The sequence below is a fragment of the Typopeltis vanoorti genome, chromosome 4, assembly GCF_054136105.1.
Source record: "Typopeltis vanoorti isolate ZY-2024b chromosome 4, IOZ_Tvanoo_1.0, whole genome shotgun sequence".
Lineage (NCBI taxonomy): Eukaryota > Metazoa > Arthropoda > Arachnida > Uropygi > Thelyphonidae > Typopeltis > Typopeltis vanoorti.
Genome location: NC_143552.1, coordinates 151,558,167 through 151,578,314, shown reverse-complemented (window position 1 = coordinate 151,578,314; position 20,148 = coordinate 151,558,167). Strand labels below are relative to the sequence as shown.

General features: G+C 36.4%; 2 protein-coding genes across 2 annotated transcripts in view; one reads left to right on the top strand and one right to left on the bottom strand.

Annotated features, from left to right (window-relative positions):
• Positions 1-6,370, bottom strand: part of LOC150107757 (mitochondrial 2-oxoglutarate/malate carrier protein) — a 221,365-nt gene extending 214,995 nt beyond the window's left edge. Inside the window, exon 1 of the mRNA XM_090391516.1 lies at positions 6,097-6,370. Within this exon, the coding sequence (XP_090247642.1) occupies positions 6,097-6,176 (80 nt within the window). The 5' untranslated portion in view covers positions 6,177-6,370. The remainder of the gene's footprint in view (positions 1-6,096) is intronic.
• Positions 6,371-6,465: 95 nt separating this feature from the next.
• LOC150107756 (glyceraldehyde-3-phosphate dehydrogenase 2-like) overlaps positions 6,466-20,148 on the top strand; it is a 45,852-nt gene continuing 32,169 nt past the window's right edge. The window contains exons 1-2 of the mRNA XM_090392035.1: positions 6,466-6,563; positions 18,603-18,652. Of these exons, the coding sequence (XP_090248161.1) occupies positions 18,630-18,652 (23 nt within the window). The 5' untranslated portion in view covers positions 6,466-6,563; positions 18,603-18,629. The remainder of the gene's footprint in view (positions 6,564-18,602; positions 18,653-20,148) is intronic.

Below are 20,148 nucleotides of genomic sequence, written 5' to 3'. Positions count from 1 at the left end.
TCAGTAAGTTCATCTAATATCAGTGAAAACAAATAGGGACTAAGGGCAGAGCCCTGGTGTAGTCCAACTTTCACTGAGGTGACAATATTCATTGTCACCACAGGAACTTCTTAGAGATGTTACCACCTCATTGTACATACCTCGAATAATGCAGATATAGTTAAATAGGATTGATTTGATTTTCATTAGAGTGCTCTCCAGAGCACTTCTTTCGGAACTCTATTGTATGCTTTCTCAAGATCTATGAATATCATTGCAGGTTTTTTCTTCCTTCTCTATGCTTCTCCATTGTTGTATGCAAAAAATTGGTTCATCTGTTGACCTTCCAGGCATAAAGCCAAATTGATTTTCTGATAATGAAGTTTACATCCTAATTCTTTTCTCTATTTTCTTCCAAACCTTCATCGTGTGACTCATGAGCTTGATTTCTCTGTAGTTTGTATAATCTTGGATATCTCCTTTATTTTTATAAATTGGTATCAAGTAGCTTTGTCTCCATGAATCTGGCATCTTTCCTTCTTTTAATATTCTATACAAAATATGCCAACTCAATGGAGAATATAATATAGAATAGGAGAATAGAATACATAGGAGAATCAAAGATGATTAATAATTCCCCCCACAATATTTTGCTATGTATCACTTCAGATATTTTAACAGCCAGAGTTCAGTTGAAATAACATACACAATTCCACTCCAATCTCTTCAAACACTAAAATACGAGAGGATTTGATGAAATTCTTCATGTATGCTACATATTCCAAGTCCATCACAATTTCAACTCAAGCAAAAAAGATTATATGCAGATAAAAGCAAACCTCTTAATGCTTTCCACATTAACTTCACAAATATATATGGCCTTATTTCTAAAATCTATATTCATTTCTATTCTATAAAACTATACTCTTATTTCCAAACAGAAACTAAAATTTCAGCTTGGTATGCAGACAGATGTTGTAAAAACTTCAGGTAATTGTATTGTTTTATAGATGTCCTGAATGGATTCTACTAAATAGCTGTTATTATTGCCAATCAAAGCTTTCAACAGCTCAGCCAGAATATTATCACACCCAGGGAATTTATTATTAGGAAGATTCTTGATTGCTTGTTCTACCTCCTTTCTTGTGGGAAGAGTGGTATCTGTTGTTACGTTTAACTTAAGGTGTCATGAATCATCTAACATGTTACCATTATCACCATAGAGGTCTTTGGTATTTCCAAAAAGTCGACTGGGAAAACTTCACTGTGGATCTAGACGCACGGCTTAGAAGAATTCCCCGAACTTACAAAAACTATACACGGTTCACTGGAGTAGTAGTTATAGCGGTGGTAAAAATACACATTCCTCGAGGCTACAGAAAAGAATATGCGCCTGGATGGACCAATGAAAGCAAATCCCTGTATCAGGAATTCCTTGAAAGTAAGGATCCTGAGATAGGAGAAGAACTGCTCCATAGTCTCAACGCTGCTCGTAGGGAAAAGTGAATTCAAATAACTGAAAACATAGATTTCAAACACCTCTAGTAGAAAAGCCTGGTAGCTACTTAAAAAGCTTGGTTGTTCAAGCCCCTCTACCAAAGAAATCTCCTCTTGTCGATCCGAATCAGATAGCTGCTCATATTGTTTCGCTTTCTAGGGTCCCGATAGATAAAGAACATACCAAAGAGGTAAAACGCAAACTAAAGGCTATGAAGCCTGTAACTCAAAAGAATCAACAATTCTCTTTGCCTTTTTCCCCGTGAGGAAATATCTTCAGTGCTTCAAAATATCAAAATGGGGAAGGCTCCTGGATTTGACAATGTTCATAATGAATTCCTGACACACTGTGAACCTTATGCAAGATCGTGGCTGGCTAAGTTCTTTAATGATATACTTGAAAGTGGCTGCATTCCTAAAGAATTTAAAAGGACAAAAAATCATTGCTGTGTTAAAACCAGGTAAGCCAGCAGACAGAACTGAAAGCTATTGCCCCATAGCCCTTTTACGTGCAACCTACAAATTGTTGGAGAGACTAATATTGAACAGGATCAGTGATAAAATTTTGGAGCGTGTCCCAATAGAACAAGCAGGGTTCAGAAGAGATTGCAGCTGCACAGATCAAGTTCTCAGCTTAACAACCTACATTGAAGCAGGATTTCAAACATGCCTGAAGACTACTGCAGTCTTTATTGACTTAACAGTGGCTTATGATATTGTTTGGAGGGAGGGACTCATATATAAATTTCTTAAAGTCATCCCATGTAAAATACTGGGTCATCTCCTAAACAACTTACTGTGTGATCGATATTTCAGGGTAGTCACCAGAGGAAGCATCAGTAAACAGAGAGTGCTTAAGAATAGATTACCTCATGGCTCAGTGCTCACACCACTGCTTTTTAGCCTTTACATCACGGATATTCCTGAAACAGCCAGCAGGAAGTTTGCATATGCAGATAACCTAGCTTTGGCGATCAGCGACAAGTCGATCAAAACAACTGAAGAAATATTGACAAATGATCTGTCGGCTTTATGGCAGTTCTATAAAAAATGGAGATTAACAACCAAATTCTGATAAAACCAGATGTTCTTGCTTTCACCTGAACAACAGTCTTATAAATCAAAAACCAGAGATATATGCTGATGGAACATTAATTTCATTTAATCCGACACCTAAATATCTGGGAATAACTCTGACATATAAACAGCATATGATTAATTTCGCTGCGAAAGTTCGCACCAGAAATAACATAGTTCAGAAGCTTTGCGGTACTATATGGGGATCAAGTGCCACAACTCTGCGGTGCACTGCAATGGGTCTAGTTTACAGTGCAGCAGAGCATGGTGCTCCTGTCTGGCTCAATAGTTACCATGTCAATAAACTAGATACTCAACTTAACTCCACTCTGCATTTAATAAAGGTTGTGTTAGGAGTACACCCTTACAATGGCTCCCCACTTTGAGCCATATTGCTCCTCCGGAACTGTGATGACAGGAAGCCTTGCTCCGTGAATATAAAAGAATTTTAAATAATCAAAATCTCCCAATACATGAATTTATTCCAGATGCTTTATCCAATAGACTAAAATCCAGAAGAGCTACCATAAAAACAGCCTGTAATCTTCTTAGCCAGAATGACAGTATGGTGAGTAGGTGGGATGTACTGTGGTCCCAAGCAGTATCACCTGAAGTTCGCAATCACATAAACATCTTCCAAAAACCATCTGGATTTGACCTGCCCAGGGGCGGCTAACAGGATTTGTACAGGCCATGGTGTATGTGGAGACTTATTTTCAAAGTCGGGCAAGATACCAAATCCCCACTGTCCCTGTGGAGCCGAGACCCAAACCATTTGGTCAACCCCTCAGGAATGCGAGCTGACAGCATATCCAGGTGACTTTAAGGATATCTTTGACCTATCCCCAGAGGCGATCAACTGGATCAAAATCCTAAATGTTAAAATATGACTAATCTTCTGTCTGATGCTTGTCATAAATTTCATATTAGTATTTGCCTGAATGCAGACTTTTTTTTTAATCATATATGTGTATTATATCTTATTGTCTTTTAACCATGTGTACAAGCCATACGATAAATAACTAAATCACAGAGGTCTGATAAGTACTCCACCCATCTTCCATTTATCTTTTCCTTATCAATGAGTATGTTTTCATCTTTGTCCTTGATGTTATCAGCTGTGTACGTTTTGCTTTTCCATTAAGTTCTTTCATTTTCAGGAATGCTCCTCTGGTTATGTTCCTATTTTATAATTCTTCTATCTCAGTGCAATGCCTATTTACCCAGTTTTTTTTCAATCTTTTACATAACTGTTTGATTCTTTTATCCAAAGTTTTATATCTTAACCTTTCATCTTCATAAACTTGACAAAACTGAAATGCAATTTAAACATTCTATTCAGATGCACTGCCAAATTTCCTACACATTTGCAAATTTCATATCACACAGGAGATTCTATAACATTCCAATATTTCCGGTGTTTATATGTCCGCACAGTTAGCTTAGTGGCTTTGCGCTTTGCAACCATATGCCTGGGGAAGGAGAGTCCTAGGTTCGATTCCTGTCGCCGACGTGAGGAGCTTAAGGATGTTCCTCAGCCATAGCCAAGTTAGCTGGTCTTGGGCGTGGACAGCAGGGTTTTTTCCCCCAGTTTACCTAGGGTTTTTCATCCCGCAAGCAGGCAAACCGGCCCCTATGAACACACACAGATCTATAGCCATAAATACTTACCCTCCCCCCATGAGGAGGCTCAACTCGTCCCAATAGGGACGGGGGAGAAAAGGGTGAGAACTCCATAAGAATAAATAAATAAAAGTGCTTATATTATTACAAATTCCTTTTTCTTTTACTTCTCAAGATTTAGTCCTTTAGTCTGCTCAGACAATATCCTCTCATTAATTATCTGTCTTCCCCTATGCTAGTTACTCTGCTGAGTGACTAACAGTATTACCTGTTGCTTTCCTTTTACAATTTCTGCTTATTGATGCTACTCATCCATTTTAACTGCCACATAAAATGCCCCATTGCCAAAATTGTGACAACACAATGAATTCTGGGAATGATGTGGAGGACATTTACTTGTAAAAGGAAGGAGATTCTTGCTCCATTGTATAAGGCTCTGATGAGGCCACATGGACTACTGTGCACAGATTTGGTCACCTGGTTTTCAAATAGACAGAGATGTTGGAAAGAGTCCAGAGGTGACTAAGGTAGTTTCTGATCTCTGGAATTTTAAATATGAGGAAAGGTTAAGAAGATGCAATTTACAGGTTAGTGGATAAGAGGAAGGGGATGATATGATAGCGACATACGAGTTGTTATAGGATCAATGTTGAAGAGGTTTTTTCATAAAATGGTGGGAGATCAAGAGGTCATCCCTGGAAGCTGTATAAGGAGATGTGAACAAGGGAGTGAGAAGCAGATTTTTTGCATGCAGAGTTGTGAATGACTGGAATGCATGCCAGCTCATCATACCATGCCTTAAACACATTCAAATTCTCTGCACACACGCCACACTATGATGAGCTGTGTGTATATGACAAAGGACCTCCTACATGAGTCTTTGACTCCATGGGGTCTTAGGATAATAATAATAATTTATCCTCCTGGCTCTATGTATGCAGTTTAATTCTGCTCCTTTTAAAATATCTCCATGACCATTTTAATCACCAGTTCTCCATACATATTTCCTTCTTAGTTGAAAATTCCATGTGTTTAGTAGCATCACGGATCAACATTGCACCATAATTCTTCCCTGTGACACTGGCAAAGTGGTTCACAGGCATCAACAAATTCTCCAATGCCTCCAGCAGATCTAGGACTCTCAAATATCATGTCCTGCCAATCTCATGCTGGTTCAAATAATCATCAATTAGTAGCTGAATAAATTTTAATTCTATGCCCTCCTATGTGTCCCTTTCCACTTTTGATCTATGTCCCCTAGTTGAAGTTTCCCAAAATAGTTACTTGTCTTGTACTTATTGAGTTAATTTACCAATATATTACATTTGCTTCTAACTGCACTACCTATCTCATAGCATAATCAACCATATATTTTTCCAGTTGGCTTCCACCTTGCTCCAGGTGGCTTCAAATGCAAGTCTCTCACATACCCCGCCTTTCTGCCAAACCTCTTTTGTTGGTTACAATTTTTATATTAGCAATAAACCCCCCCCCCAAGGATTTCAATAAAATTGTGTGATCATACAGTATCTCTAACTATATCCTCCTCCTACGTCTGATGTCGATAATTTCTAGACGATTCCAACTAAAGAGGATTATTTTTATTTGGTTAAATTTGCATGGAGACTTGTATCACTTTTTGTGACTGGAAAAAAAAAAAAAAGGATAATACAGTAGTAGTATTTATGCTAACGGCAAGAAATGAAGTCAAACCGCAAGCAAGCAAGAAATCCCATTCGAATTTTTCTGATGAGTAGGAATTTTCTTTTTTTTTTTTTTTGGATTCAGAAATAGATGACGTGTCCGATCTTGATTATGTGCGTCTGATAGATGTATATGCATATATCAATCATGTCAAGAAAAGCCAGAAAAGAATAAGCGACGAATGATTTGCTGTTTCCGAATATTTGCATTACATACCCTGCAAGCCCTCCAAATAAAAAACGGATATACTTTGGCATCGTTTGAGGAGAAGCATCTTTTTTTGCTGATGAAGACATTATAATGAAATAAAAATCGTTCACTTTAAATATAAACTATATTAAGTGGAATTATACAACACTGCAATAGTAACATAGGCACCCTAAAAGAAAAAAAAAAAAAAATTGAGAGTAACCCACTACCGGGAAGAATTTTAACACTCTCGAAGAAAGTTTGTCACTACTGTGACCTTCTCTAAAAGTCTCAAGGAGGTTAAAGCACGGCCCGAATGATTTGTTATTAAAGTAGATGAATAAGTTGCGTCATTGGTGTAAATACCTGGGTTGAGGTTATATTGAGTATATAAGGAAGCTTAAGGACAAGCCGGTCGTCCATTTTGACCTTGTGAAGGTGAATTTAGGCTGTGTAGGATTAAAGGGACCGAGCAGGCTTTGGACTTGTTTCTTGTAAGCAGATTATTTTAAATTTCACAAAGAAAGAAAGAGACTAATTTTAACATATTCTTCATTTTAAAATTGTATTCAATAAAAATAATCAAAGCATGTAATATAAATATGAATTTTGAATTAGAGCTTTCTATGTATAAGCGGTTATTACATTCCAAACGCAGCATTCGTTGCTCTTAACAATACTGTATTTCAAATTATTGGTAGGAGTTGCAACTGATTGTATTTGTTATTTCTTTGGTGTTTATTTGATGAATGCTAGCCCTTCGTATATATTTAAGGCAAATTTATAAGGTTAATAATAGTGTAATATTAACACATAATAACTGGTATTGCTACATAACTTTACTGATTTCATTCTTTGGGTGACGAAATATGATTGTGGAACCAGGTTCCGGAAGCAAATCGCATTTCACGGGGCAATTCATTCGGTAGTTATATATAAATTTAAAATCAAAAGTATGACTTCGAGAGCTTGTTATAATGGTTATTGAATTCTTAATGTGAACTTTGTTGAAATTTTAACATCTCAGTGAACCGTCAAGAAGGCCACGATTGTAACTAACCAGAGCGTGAATGTACAAATTAATTTATATTACATAAGTGGCGAACGAAGATTTTTTTTTTGTATTTTACATAATTCGGAACCCTACTCTAATAACGTATTCAAGCTGATTTAGTCTTCCAATAGGAGAGCGGGAGATAACGGTCTCCCCACGGTGAGTGAAATTTACTTCCCTAAAAGATTTTCACAAATTCCAATTTGTTAGCTGGAGGTGAACCTACCGCCTAAATCGTTGGAGAGTTGATTATGCTGACCACTCGCCCAGTAATGCTGCAATAATGCGCTCTTAACTTTGTTATTGTGTTTGCGATTTCTTAACCTGTGCATAAAAATAAAAAAATAGTTGCACTGAAATCGCCTGATATCATGAATGAACATATTTGATGGTTCCTTTTATACTAATGCTTCAGTGAATGTGTATGATCAAAATGCTTTTGCATTGTGGCCTCATAAAATTTCCGATGTCATTTCTAATATGTGAAAAAAATATTTTTAGTATTGTAGTAAAAGAATAGCATCTTACAAGCCAAAACATACCCAAGGGCTTATATTGAATCAGACCACAACCCTGTGGTCATTAAAGCAGCAATAAAATTAAAGAAAACAATGAAACCTCTAAACATAGAAAAATATGATCTTGGCTCCCTTAAAAATCGAGAAATACAAAATAAATTTTTAAAGGAACTGGCACAATCCACTGCCTTTGATGTTCCTGATCCCACCAAGTATCCTTAATCCGAAGATGAGATTGAGGATAGATGGCAGAAATTTAAAGAGGGCATAAAAAAGGCAGTAAAACAATTCCCAAATTTGAGAAGATGAGTAAACCCTGGTTGAATGATGCAAAAGAGAAGCACAAAACTGTACTTGGTCACATATTAAGACATGAATCCCTACAAAAAATACTTCTAGAAGGAATGATACAAGGAAAAAGAAGACAAAGAACAGATTGGATGGGAAATATTAAGGACTGGACTTTTTTGTCCTATGAAGAATGCAAAAGAGAAGCACAAAACCGTACATGGTGGAAGCTCATGGTAGTCAACCTCCTGGAAGGAGATGACATCTGACAAGACAAGGAAAAAAAATAGGAGTTTGATGTTCCAGTTTTTTTTAATAGATAAGTGTCTGAGTTCTTGAGACTGCACAGGCCTCCCAATTTTATTATCACATGACACCTCCAGGAGTCCAAATTTCTTTGAAAATAACATTTTGCATTCATGGTGCTATGTCACCCAAAGAGGGACTGCTCCATGTTTGATTCCAGTTGCTGACTGGAGGAACTGCTCTGGATCTTTAACTGGTTCTAGTTAATTGATTTCTAGCATGAACAAATGATTTTGTTCCTGAATATTTTGGTGTTTAATCCTGTAACTCAAAATTGCTGGCTCACCTTGATCATATGACACATTGGGTTCCAGACAACTGTCAGATAGCAAATCGCTTCTTTTTTTTTTTTTTTTTTTTCATTTGTAGATGCATACATTGGTTTAATATTTTTAAGTAGTCATGTTTGATTTGCATCAGATAGGCAAACAAAAAATTAAGAATTTTTGCAAACAAAAGCTATTTTGAATAGTGTGTGGACATTGGACACTAAGAGATGTAGGTGCTGTTTTGGTTTCTTTGAAGAGTAACAAGTCTGGTTTGAATGACTAAGTGATTGCCATTTATATTCATGTTAAATTTAACATCCATGGTATTGATGCGGAAAAGTTTGAGATCCTTGCATAGTTTGTATATTGTGATTTATTACGTGACACTTCCAGGAAGTCCAAAGACTCATCGAGGGAGGGTACCTACTCTACAACTGTTTCCACCAATGGATATAGATCAGTGGGGAAAACCTCAATCTTATAGGTTTATATAAATCATATTAGCCACAGCCAAATCACTACCAAAAATCTGGGATGCCATTTTGAGACCTTGAGCAAGATTCCATCAGGCTACTCAGAGGGTACCAGTAAAGACTTCAAGGCCTATCTTTTAATGTTTGCCTTCCTGCTGATGTGCTTACTTACTGTGTTTTTTGTCTCTGTGAAAACCTTGTGACGAAGATGAAATATTGGTGCTATTTAAACACATTGGAATTTTCTGAAGATGCCATGCTCTCAGGCAATGCATTCCAATCATTCATAACTCCATACAAAAACCTGCTTCTTGCCCACACCAGCTTTATATAGCTTCCAGTGATGACCTCTTGTTCTCTCCTAATCTCCCACAACTTTATGAAAAATCTCTTCAACATTAATCCTGTAATTAACCCCTTACCAACTTTTATATCTATCATATCACCATCCTCTCTTCCTCTTATCCACTAGACTGCAAATTGCATCATCTTAATCTTCATTCATATTCAACATTCCAGAGATGAAACTATTTTAATCAATTGCCTCTGGACCCTTTCCAGCATCCCTTAGTCCTGAAAACTAGGTTACCAAGTTTGTATGTGGCCTAATCAAGGTCTTATATAATGGAACCAGATTCTCCTTACTTGTATAACTCATTATCTGCATCATTGCCAGAATTCATTATCCTCACAATTTTGGCAATGTCCTCTAAATTTTAGATCCTTATCTATCAGACCCACAATCCAAGCATAAATTCTACATCCTACCTTTGTTTACCAACTTTTGAAACCTTGTATTTTGCAACATTGAACTGGCATCCCCACTTCCATACCCATTCAATCCGTTCAGGTCTTCTTGTAAGGTCAGAAAATATACTCCTCTATTTTCTGTCCCAACTTTTCATCATCTGCAAACAACTGAATATCTCCATCCAAATCTTTCCCAGTATCATTAACATATAGTTTAAACAGCAGTGGCCCTAAGACAGACCCCCTGAGGTACACCACTAACTTTCCTCTTCCAGGAATTGCTCTCCATGCAAAACTTGCTGATACTTATCAGATATCCAGTCTTCAGTCCAATGCACTAGTTGAATATCCAACCCCATTTGCTCTAATTTGACTATCAACATCTATCAAAAGCCTTTGCAAAATATAAGTATATTACTGTGTATCCATCTTTGTCCAATGAAATTATCACCTTAATTATAAGTAAGCAAGCAGATTATTTAAACAAGACCTGTTAGCAAATCCATGCTGCCCATCAAAGATAATACCACTATTTTCAACCCAATTCTGGATCTTGGTTCTCACCAGCTCCAACACTAACCTCAATTGACACTCAGGTAGGTATATAATTTGATGCTTGAGTTCTATTGCCTTCCTTATGAAGCAGCACTATCTTTGCCTTCCTTCCACTCCATTGGAACTTGATCCAAGGTAAGACTCATATTAAACAGATGTCAACTCCTTGGTGTATTTCTTCAAACTATGTGGTGATATATCAAGTTCCACAGCTTTATTAACATCAGATTTGCTGTTCCCCATATACCTTTTTGCTCGCTCAGTTTTTTATCATCCATTGCTCTCAAACTCCATGTTGCATTCACAAGAATCAGACATATGAACTACTCAATAAATCTCAACTATATCCTGCAGCAGTTCTAGTAAAGATAGCAAAACTACCTTTACTAGAACTGCACTTTTGCTACCTTTTACTGAGTTGCCCTCCTGGCCTGTTCTTTGAAATCCTCATGGAATTATTACCATGAGTAGTTCTTACTCATTTTCTGTTGCCTCCATAATGAATTTTCTCTGTATTGTGCATGCTTAATCTCTTCATCCATTTCATACCTACCATATTTAACCTTTTGACCCTTGGAATATATTTAGACGTGGCTTCTTCCAGATAGTTCTTGAATAGCCTCCAAGCAGCATTGATCTCCTTTCCATCTTACTCCTCATTGCATGCTACACCTGCAAGCTGTCTTCTGAGCTCCTCATAATCACCAGCCTTGTAGTTTAATATACACTTTCCTCACATAAATCTTCACATGGGTGGCAACCACCGAGATAATCACTTCATTGTCGCTCTTACCAACTGGAAAGAGATTTCACATCATTTATAACATACTCAGAGATGATCAATTCCAAGACCCACAATCCTTGTGTGCTGTTATATACTGTCTGAGGTAGTTCTCCCTCAAACTTGAAACTCATTTTCTTTACTTCTGGTTGCTATCTCATCTCAGTCTATATTCTTATAATTAAAATCACCCATAATGATCCTTTTCTTATTTGATTAAAGATTTCATTTTCACTACCATCCACCAGGTCTATAGTAACATCTAAGATTTTCATTGTATTCACCTTTACCTCATATCATACTGTTTCAAAATTGTTGCCACTATTTTTTATTGCATCTCTATACCTTGTATGGACATAGCTAGCACTCCCCCTCCCTCCCTTCTTACCCTTTCTATCTTCACAAAATAGATCATACCCTTCCATCTCTATTCCTGTCAAGATGTCATCCTCATCCAACCATGTCTCACTTATTCCAATGATTTTTGGGGTGAATGAACTCAATAAAATTAATTTCCCTTGTTATAATACAGCTATATTGCCTGCTTCAGTTTAGGAGTGCCCCTGTTTAAATGTCATTGGCTATTTACTCATGGGTTCTTAGGGCATTATGAGTGTAGATGTACTAAAAAGTATATGTAGCTTAAGGAATAGAAATTGCACATACCTTTTTCTGGGTGTTGTGGCTTTTCCTCTGTCTGCGATGTCGAGAACTGCAGAGTGTGTGTGTGGTGTGGAGGGGGGGTAGGCAGTTTGGTAGAATAAGTTAGAAAATTTCCCTTGTTACTTCTAGCATTCATATACAAACATAACAGCCCATTCCTGGATCTATACAGTTTCACTGATACCACTTATTAGATGTGATTTCTCCATACCCTCCTTAAGCCATTTCTTTTTTTCCTTGCTCATCCCAGAACCTTCAAATCCAACTGTTTATCCTACATTTTCTTTATTGATTGTCCTTTTTGTTTACACATGCATTTATAGTTCGCCCACCAATTTGAGATCCCTTGACACTTGCACATGTCAGAAAAAGGAGAATCCATTCCAATAATAGGGTAATCAATGAGTCTTCTGGGATGAGTTTATTACAGGTCAGAAAATATAGCTTTTCTTTTATGAACATTGCTGTTTTTAAAGTGTAACTATTTTGCTTGTATTACAGTTGGGAAAATATACATAGAGTATTAACAAAATTTAAAAAGGTATAGCATAAAACAAAAATTTAACTAAGTTTATTTTTAAGAAAGTTTTCTATAAAATAAAAATAATTATACAGAAAAACATTTTTTCAAATGAACTTAGATATTCTAAACTTACAGTTGAGAGAACTGAGACACTTTAATGTCCTAAACCGATTAATTATTTGACTTGTTGTCGTTGTCTAGTAGCATCCTCTAGCAAGAGGGTTGCAGCAGATGAGCAGCTCTTCTCCATTTCTGTCTGTCGCTTCCATCATTCTTAAACCAGTCCATTCCACAATGTTGTTAAACCACTCTCTAGTTGGTCTTCCACGTCTTCTCTTCCCCTCAACTTTCCCTTGTAATATAGTTCTTGTCAGGTGTCCCAAAGAACCTCTCAGAAGATGTCCTGCAAATCTAGTCTTTCTTTGCATAATATTCTTTAACAGTGTTCTTTCCATCCCAACTCATCTTAAAACTTCTTGATTTGATATTCTTTCTGTATAGCTAATCTTTTCCATCTTTCTATAACACCACATTAATGCATTAATTCTTTCCATATCTCTCTTTCTTAGTGTCCATGACTCACTTCTATAACTTGCAATACTCAAAACTGTTGCTTTAACTATTCCAATTCTAACACCTATTTTAGTGTTCTTGTTTATTAAAGTTCTCTTTATTTCCATAAATGCTGATTTAGCTTTGCCTATTCTATTTCTAATGTCCAACTCTGAAGTTCCTTTCTCTGAGATCCAGCTACCTAAATATTGAAATGTTTCCACTTCTAAAATCTTTCCTCCACATCTTATTTTTACATTATCTATCTCCTATTTTTCTACCCATTATCATTATCTTGGTATTTTTTGTGTTAATTCTTAGTCCATACTCTTTACAAGAGTTTTCAATTCTTTGAATAATTTGTTGTAACCCATTTTCACTTTCTGCCATCACTACTACATCATCCGCATATCTTAAGTTATTCTTCTGTTTATTTTTATTCCTTCTTCTGCATCCTCAAGTGCCTCTCTAAACATTTTTTCACTATAAAAGTTAAACAATAATGGTGATAACTTGCATCCTTGTCTGACTCCTCTCTCTACCGGGAATTCTCCTGTTGACTTGTTTTGACTTTTAACAAACCCATGCAAAAAAAATGTTGGAAAAAAATACCATTATCAAATCCTTTTAATCTTCAGAGTCATCTGAATTGGTGTCCGAATCGCTTTCACTTAAACCGATCACCAAAGGTTCGCATAATTCTGTCTCTGTCCCAATACATTTTCCACTGAGGTGACATGAGAGCAATATTTTCCCCAGTTTTGAACTGTAATACTTTCAATCGCCTGTTCTGAAAGCTTAAAAAGTTTCGACATGTCAATATCTCCAGTTACTTTGCGTTAGCGAATGAAAATTTTCACTTCTGCCCAAACATATTCAATAGCATTAATATCGCAATGATATGGTGGTAGCCTCAAAGCTAGAAATCCATGCTGCTCTTTGAGCATCATGTCGAATTTAAATAGTTTAGTTGTGGGAGAGTTTCTTTTGACCAAATTAAGCAATTAAATTTTTCGTATATTTGGGGAATGAGAAATGTTATTTGCAGAGAGCCAATCCATAAGAGCTTGCTTCTTATTAGACCAATTTGGAACTTTGTTTAATTGAATAGAGTGATATGAAGCGTTATCAATTATAACAGCATTTTTAGGAAGGTTTGGAATCAGTTTTTCGAAGATCGTAGAATTCATTTGCCCATGGTAATCTCCAGTAGTTGAGTTGGCTTTGTATAGTAAGTTTGAATTCGGTAAACCCATTTCTCCACCCGTACACAAAATTATGTGCCACGAGGCATTTCCGGTTTGTAGCACTCCACATTCTTCATTAGACTGCCAACATTTTCCATAAGTTAAATTACTAACAATCAAAGTTTCATCTAGATATACAATCGGTCTTTTCTCCTCCGGAAATGTCTTATTGCTTTCAAATACTGCATTCTAGATTAAACAATGTCACTTCACTCCATGATAAGTTTCCTTTTATTCTGGGACTTTTTAAAACAAAATCCAATTTCATGAAGTATTTTCCTTAAAGTTTCTCTTTTCCAAGGAAACTTAATTTTTTCTTTAAGCACAGGAATCAATTTCGGAACACTTGCCACTCTTTTCTCGACCACGTAAAATTCATGTACATCAAAATCATTCAAAGCTATGGTTTCGATGGTTTTCTTTCTCTTGCGCTTTTTTTTTTTTTAGGAGATTTAAATTTTGGCTTACCGTCACCTTTTGATTCCCTACGGATTCTTTTAACAGTCGACCCCAATACACCCGCAATTGCACTTCTACGTTTTATGACTTGAGAAAAGGGAACAAGGAGAAGATTCTTTTTTGCAGAATGTCAGCACATTATTCAATATTCTTTTGCAAGAGCTACTGAAACGTTTAACAACAGAACTTGTTGACTGTACTGGATCCATCATATAAATTAATAATAAAAAAAATAATGCAAAAAAGCGACAACAATCAAACTAATACAGCGACAGACAAGAAAACACATGATTTTGCATGTTAGCAACCAATCTGTACATCCTTCATTTCTTTCTCCCCTTCAGCATGAATCGACTATTCATGGCAAAATGCCAAGGAGAGCCCTTCAAACGGTGGGCAAACATTACATCCTCTTGGAGCGTCAACCTTTCTCGCACTGTGTTCCCCTTTCTGAGTCTCCCTGTTTTCATGCTGTGTTCTACTGAGTCTTCCCGTTTTCCTTGCAGACTTATTCTCACATTCTCTACACTCATACTACCCACTTCTTCATTCAGAAGCACCACTTCATTTCAATCTCTCCTTCCTTGCTCTCCAAATGACAAGGCATCATTTATTTGAAAACATTTTTTTTATAAATATTTTAGCAAAGTTATTTACATTGTGAGCATTTAAACAAAAAAGCCCCAAATTAAATGATTTGTTCCATTCTACTTAATTAAATAACATTGCAAATATTTCCAGTAATAAATTTATTGGTAAGATTGATTTTATATTTCAAAATATTATTTTCATATATATGAAATTCATTTTATCCCTGAAATGTATTGCAAAACATTAAAATACTGAAAGACAGTTTCTAATTTCTGAATTAAATCCAAATCGTAACAGCAAATTTCAGGATCACTTCTTACTTGCTCAGATTCATTGTCAGCACTCATTACTTTCTTATCCACTTGCAGTCTCTCCAAATGACTTGCACCAAAACCATTCAAATGCAATCCATCACTCAATACAGTTCAATTTATCTCTCACTCTTTTCACACATTAACAAACTACTCCTTTCTCCTCGCACATTTCTGCTAATATATCATTCACAATCTTTGCTCTGCCTTATCTCATTGTCATGTGGGCGACACATTGACTACCTTTCCTATCACACTTATCTTTTATTCTTCTTAACAAGCTCCTGATATTAAACCTTGTTCCCAGTCAAGTCATTTACCCCTATTACCATTACCAACTCTCTGCTCACTTATTCAACACTGATTTTACCTCCAGGAAAACAAACCTTGTGCATCTTGTTTACAAAAACCTCCAATCTAATCTCCATACATTGGCACTTGCAGGCTTTTTGTTGCTGCTTTCATACAGCCATCATTCGTTTTTGCCACCCTCACTCTTCCATACATGTCTACCATTCTCTTCATTTCACTCTGCAACTGTTTCATTTCTTGCCTCATCTTCAACTCGGTTTTCAAGTTTTGCATAATTTTTTCCTATCATTTGCTGTATTTTATGTTGGAGGCTTAATGGATTTTTTACAACACTCAGAAAGGATTAAAACAGAATTTAATTCTTCCTAGATTTCGTCTGTCACTGAGACATCTTCAGGGATCACAAAAAACTAATGTAACATCAACACAAATAACAAACAATATTAAGCCCAACCACATGGGTGACACTGAAGTCCTAACTAGGTGGAGCGACCTCTAAGGGCAGTTGTAGATAGCCTGGAATGTAGGGTGGGACCTCTGATAAGTGTTTCCCAAATCAGGGGGGATGGGAACAGAAAGGCTTCAGTGTTTTCGTGATGTCCGGGGGTGATACTTTTTTAAAGTAAGTTTTTTAATTTTTTAACTTGTGTTTTTGTGGGGTTGTGTTCTAGTGGGGTGTGTAGGTTAACTTGCTTAAAAAAAAAAAAGTATTGTCCTGGCCCCCAGAGACATCACGAAAAAACTCGAGCTTTTCTGTTCCTGTCCCCCCCTGAATATATGGTTTACCAAAAATCCACAAACCCAATTCCCCACTAAGACCTATAATAGATGCCACTAACACACCTTGTTACAAACTGTCAAAACAACTGGCCAACTCTCTGACCCCTCTCACTGGGCTTTCCACATCCTATATAAAAAAACTACCCATTTTAAAACCCTCGCAGAAATTTTAACCTTAAATAATACAGACATATTGGTAAGCTTTGACATCTCATTGTTTACCAATATCCCCTTAAATCAATACCTTAACACTCTTAGAAAACGTTTTTCCTTCTGTCATCTTAGATCTCTTTTCCTTTGCCATCAATTCTGGTTATTTTTCTTGAAAGAACAAAATCTACAAGCAGATAGAGGGAACCACCATGGGTCCCCCCTCTCATTCCCCTTTTTCTAATTTTTATATGGAAGATTTTGAAAAACGAGCCATAGACTTAGTCCCTCTCAAACCTTCTATCCGACTAAGATATGTTGATGATGTGTTCTCTATTTGGCCTCATGGCCCAGACACGTTAGACTCCTTCCTCAGTCACCTCAACAGCCTACATCCAAGAATCCAGTTTACAATGGAAAGGGAAAAGAACAATTGTTTACCCTTCCTAGACACCTTAGTTACACCTTCCTAATGGTATACTTTCCTTCACTGTATATAGAAAACCCATGCACACAGGCAGATACATTCACAAACTCTCCTACCACCACTCCACTCAACAATATGGCATTATTAAAACTCTTACTAGGAGAGCCCACAATCTTTGTTCAAGTGGAACCATCCTTGCAACTGAACTTGACCACATACACACTTTCTTCTCCAATGGCTATAGCGACCACAGTATCAAATAAAAAAATCAGTTCCTTCTCCATTCCCCGGTCTTCTCGTCAGAAAGATTTTAGAAATGCTATCACCATATCCTACATTCTTGGCATATCCGAAAAAAATAGCCAAGATTTTAAACAAGTACAACCTACACACACAGCATTTAAGCCCCGCCGCAAACTACCCTTATCTGTTCTACCAAAGATCGGCTCCCTCCTCTCTCAGTGCCTGGAGTTTATAAAGTACCCTGTTCCTGTAAGCTGGCATACTTTGGACAGACAGATCAGCAACCATCTGCCTGGAGGAACACAAGTCATACAACTGCAATTATGACTATGGTCAGTCAGGCCTTGCTGACCATTTCTTGGATACAACCCATAGGATCTCATGGGGGGGGGGGAAACCATGCTCCACCACAGCAAATTCAAAAAAGAGAGACTATTCTTAGAATCAGCAGCAGCTCCCAGAAATCAACCAAATCTTAATACAGTTGCATTAAGCTTCCTAAGATTTGGTAAACACTTATCACCAGGGATCCCACCTACAACTGCCTTTAGAGGGTGCTCCACCAAGTTAGGACATGGTTGGGCTTAGTATTGTTTATTTGTGTTTGTTAGATTAGTTTTTTTGTAATCCCTGAAGATGTCTCAGTGACTGAGACGAAATATAGGAAGTATTAAATTCTGTTTTAATTCTTTCTGAATGTTGTAAAAAAAAAATCCATTAAGCCTCCAACATAATGTTCTCACAGCACTTAAGTCTCTACACACGGCTGTATTTTATAGCCAGTCATACATGCTTGCTTGCAGTCAGTGCCATTTGCCACCTTACTGGTAAACTGTTTTTCAACTTCTGGTATCTTTGCATCATTTTTGTCATTCTTTTTACCATTGATTGTTTTGTTCACAGATTGCTGATTTGCTTCTTCAAAATTATTTATTATTTCAAGGCATTCTCACTATCTTCAGTTACCAATATGTTAGTGCCCATCAAGTCTGCATTCAGATCACATATGGCTGTGTTTCAGACTACCAGTATATAAAGTAGTTTGTCCAAAATTTGTTTAAATTTTAAATTAGCATTTCTACTTTTTCACTTTATTTCTTTATTTTCTAAATGAAATAGCAAGAATCCTAGTATCCTCTATTACTAAATTTAAATAGTTATTCTAATATTATTAGATCAACTATTAGTTGATCTAACAAAATATAATCATGTACATAATTTGATTCTATAAATCTGTAGTATCCTAACCTTAATTCAAAATATTCTTGAATTATTTTTCAGATCTTAAACGACTAATAAAGAATTAAAATGGCAAAAGTTGGAATTAATGGGTAAGCTTATTTACACTGATATTTCAGACTGTTTAAGTTCTAAAATTTAACATTTTATTTAATGTTCATTTTTAAATGTCATTTTTCTTGCATTCCAAATATCCTTTCATGAGCTTTTTTAACAGATCAAGTAATTATAATCTTATTTTATGCGAGAGTAAGAAATTGAGGTGCTTAAGGGTCAAAGTTGTATAACTGAGAGGAGACCTCCACATAGCTTTTAAAGGAATGCAGAGGACTGACCAGGACTTCTGACCTAATGTCCAATCCTTACCTTCTTGTGGTGCACCCTGTTAGGTATCTATCTGGATACTGAACAAATGAAGATGGGCTTGCAATTTGGGATTTAGCCAACCAAATTGTATTCTTGACTTAAACAAAAGATAGAAATGATGGTACAACATGACAGAATTTCATGCCAGCTGGAGCATCTCCTGGATTAACAAGGCCCACCCACCCAGGGAACCAGGGCAATCAGCAAAAAGTCACCTACTGGAACAAATCTGAAAACGTGCCCCAACTCAACATCACCGGAGTTAAAAATCCATACTATCAACATAAGAAGCCTGAATTGCAAAGAAACGGCACTAGCTGAGCAATTAGATAAGTACTAGATCAACATAATATGGGGTGACTGAAACAAAAAAAAGAAACTAGTGAGATCTTTCTGAGCAGTAAATACAAAATGTTATATTCAGGCAATGACAATCAAAGAAAAGGAGTAGCCATAGTATTCAACACTAAATAAAAGGCTAATCTTCTTGAATGGCAGGCAGTCTCAAGGAGAATGATGTGGGCAAATATCAATGGGGAACTGGACAATGTGACTTATTTGTGCTTATGGTCCCACAGAAGGTTCTACTAAGGTAGAAGTGGAAGAATTTTTTGAGGTTTTAGAGAAAGCAACTGACACAATGAAAAAGTAAAAGTTGGTCCTTGTTGGGGATCTAAATAGCAGAGTAGGAAATAATTATCAGACATACAAAAATATTTTGGGAAAATTTGGAGAAAAGAGCACAACTAATAATAATGGCAAATACCTGTTGGATTTCTGCTCAGGACATGGACCTGGGGAGCTGTGGTTTCCTCACAGGGGTGCTAAGATTACAAAATTTTCATAATTGTATTTCCATTTTCAATTCAATGTGATAGGACTTGATATCTATTGGACCTGGTGCAAACCAGTAACTCGCTTAGTAATAGCTGTTTGTAGATGCCTCTACAGATGGTTAGTAGATGACGCTCTACAAGAATTAAGTTTCTTGGTACTTTCTGTTTGTATATAAATAGTTGTCGGTTTTGTGCAGTCTTAGTGTTGAATTAGTTTTTGGAGATTGTATCAACTGAATATTGTTGCGATTAAGTCAAGTGAAGTTTTTGAAGTATTCTCGTATGTATTTTTAAAAATGGATCAGTTTTTACTAAACAGTAATAAGCATTGTGAGGGAGAAAATAAAGAGGCACACCGTCAAATAGTGGCAAGAGTGTAAAGAAGC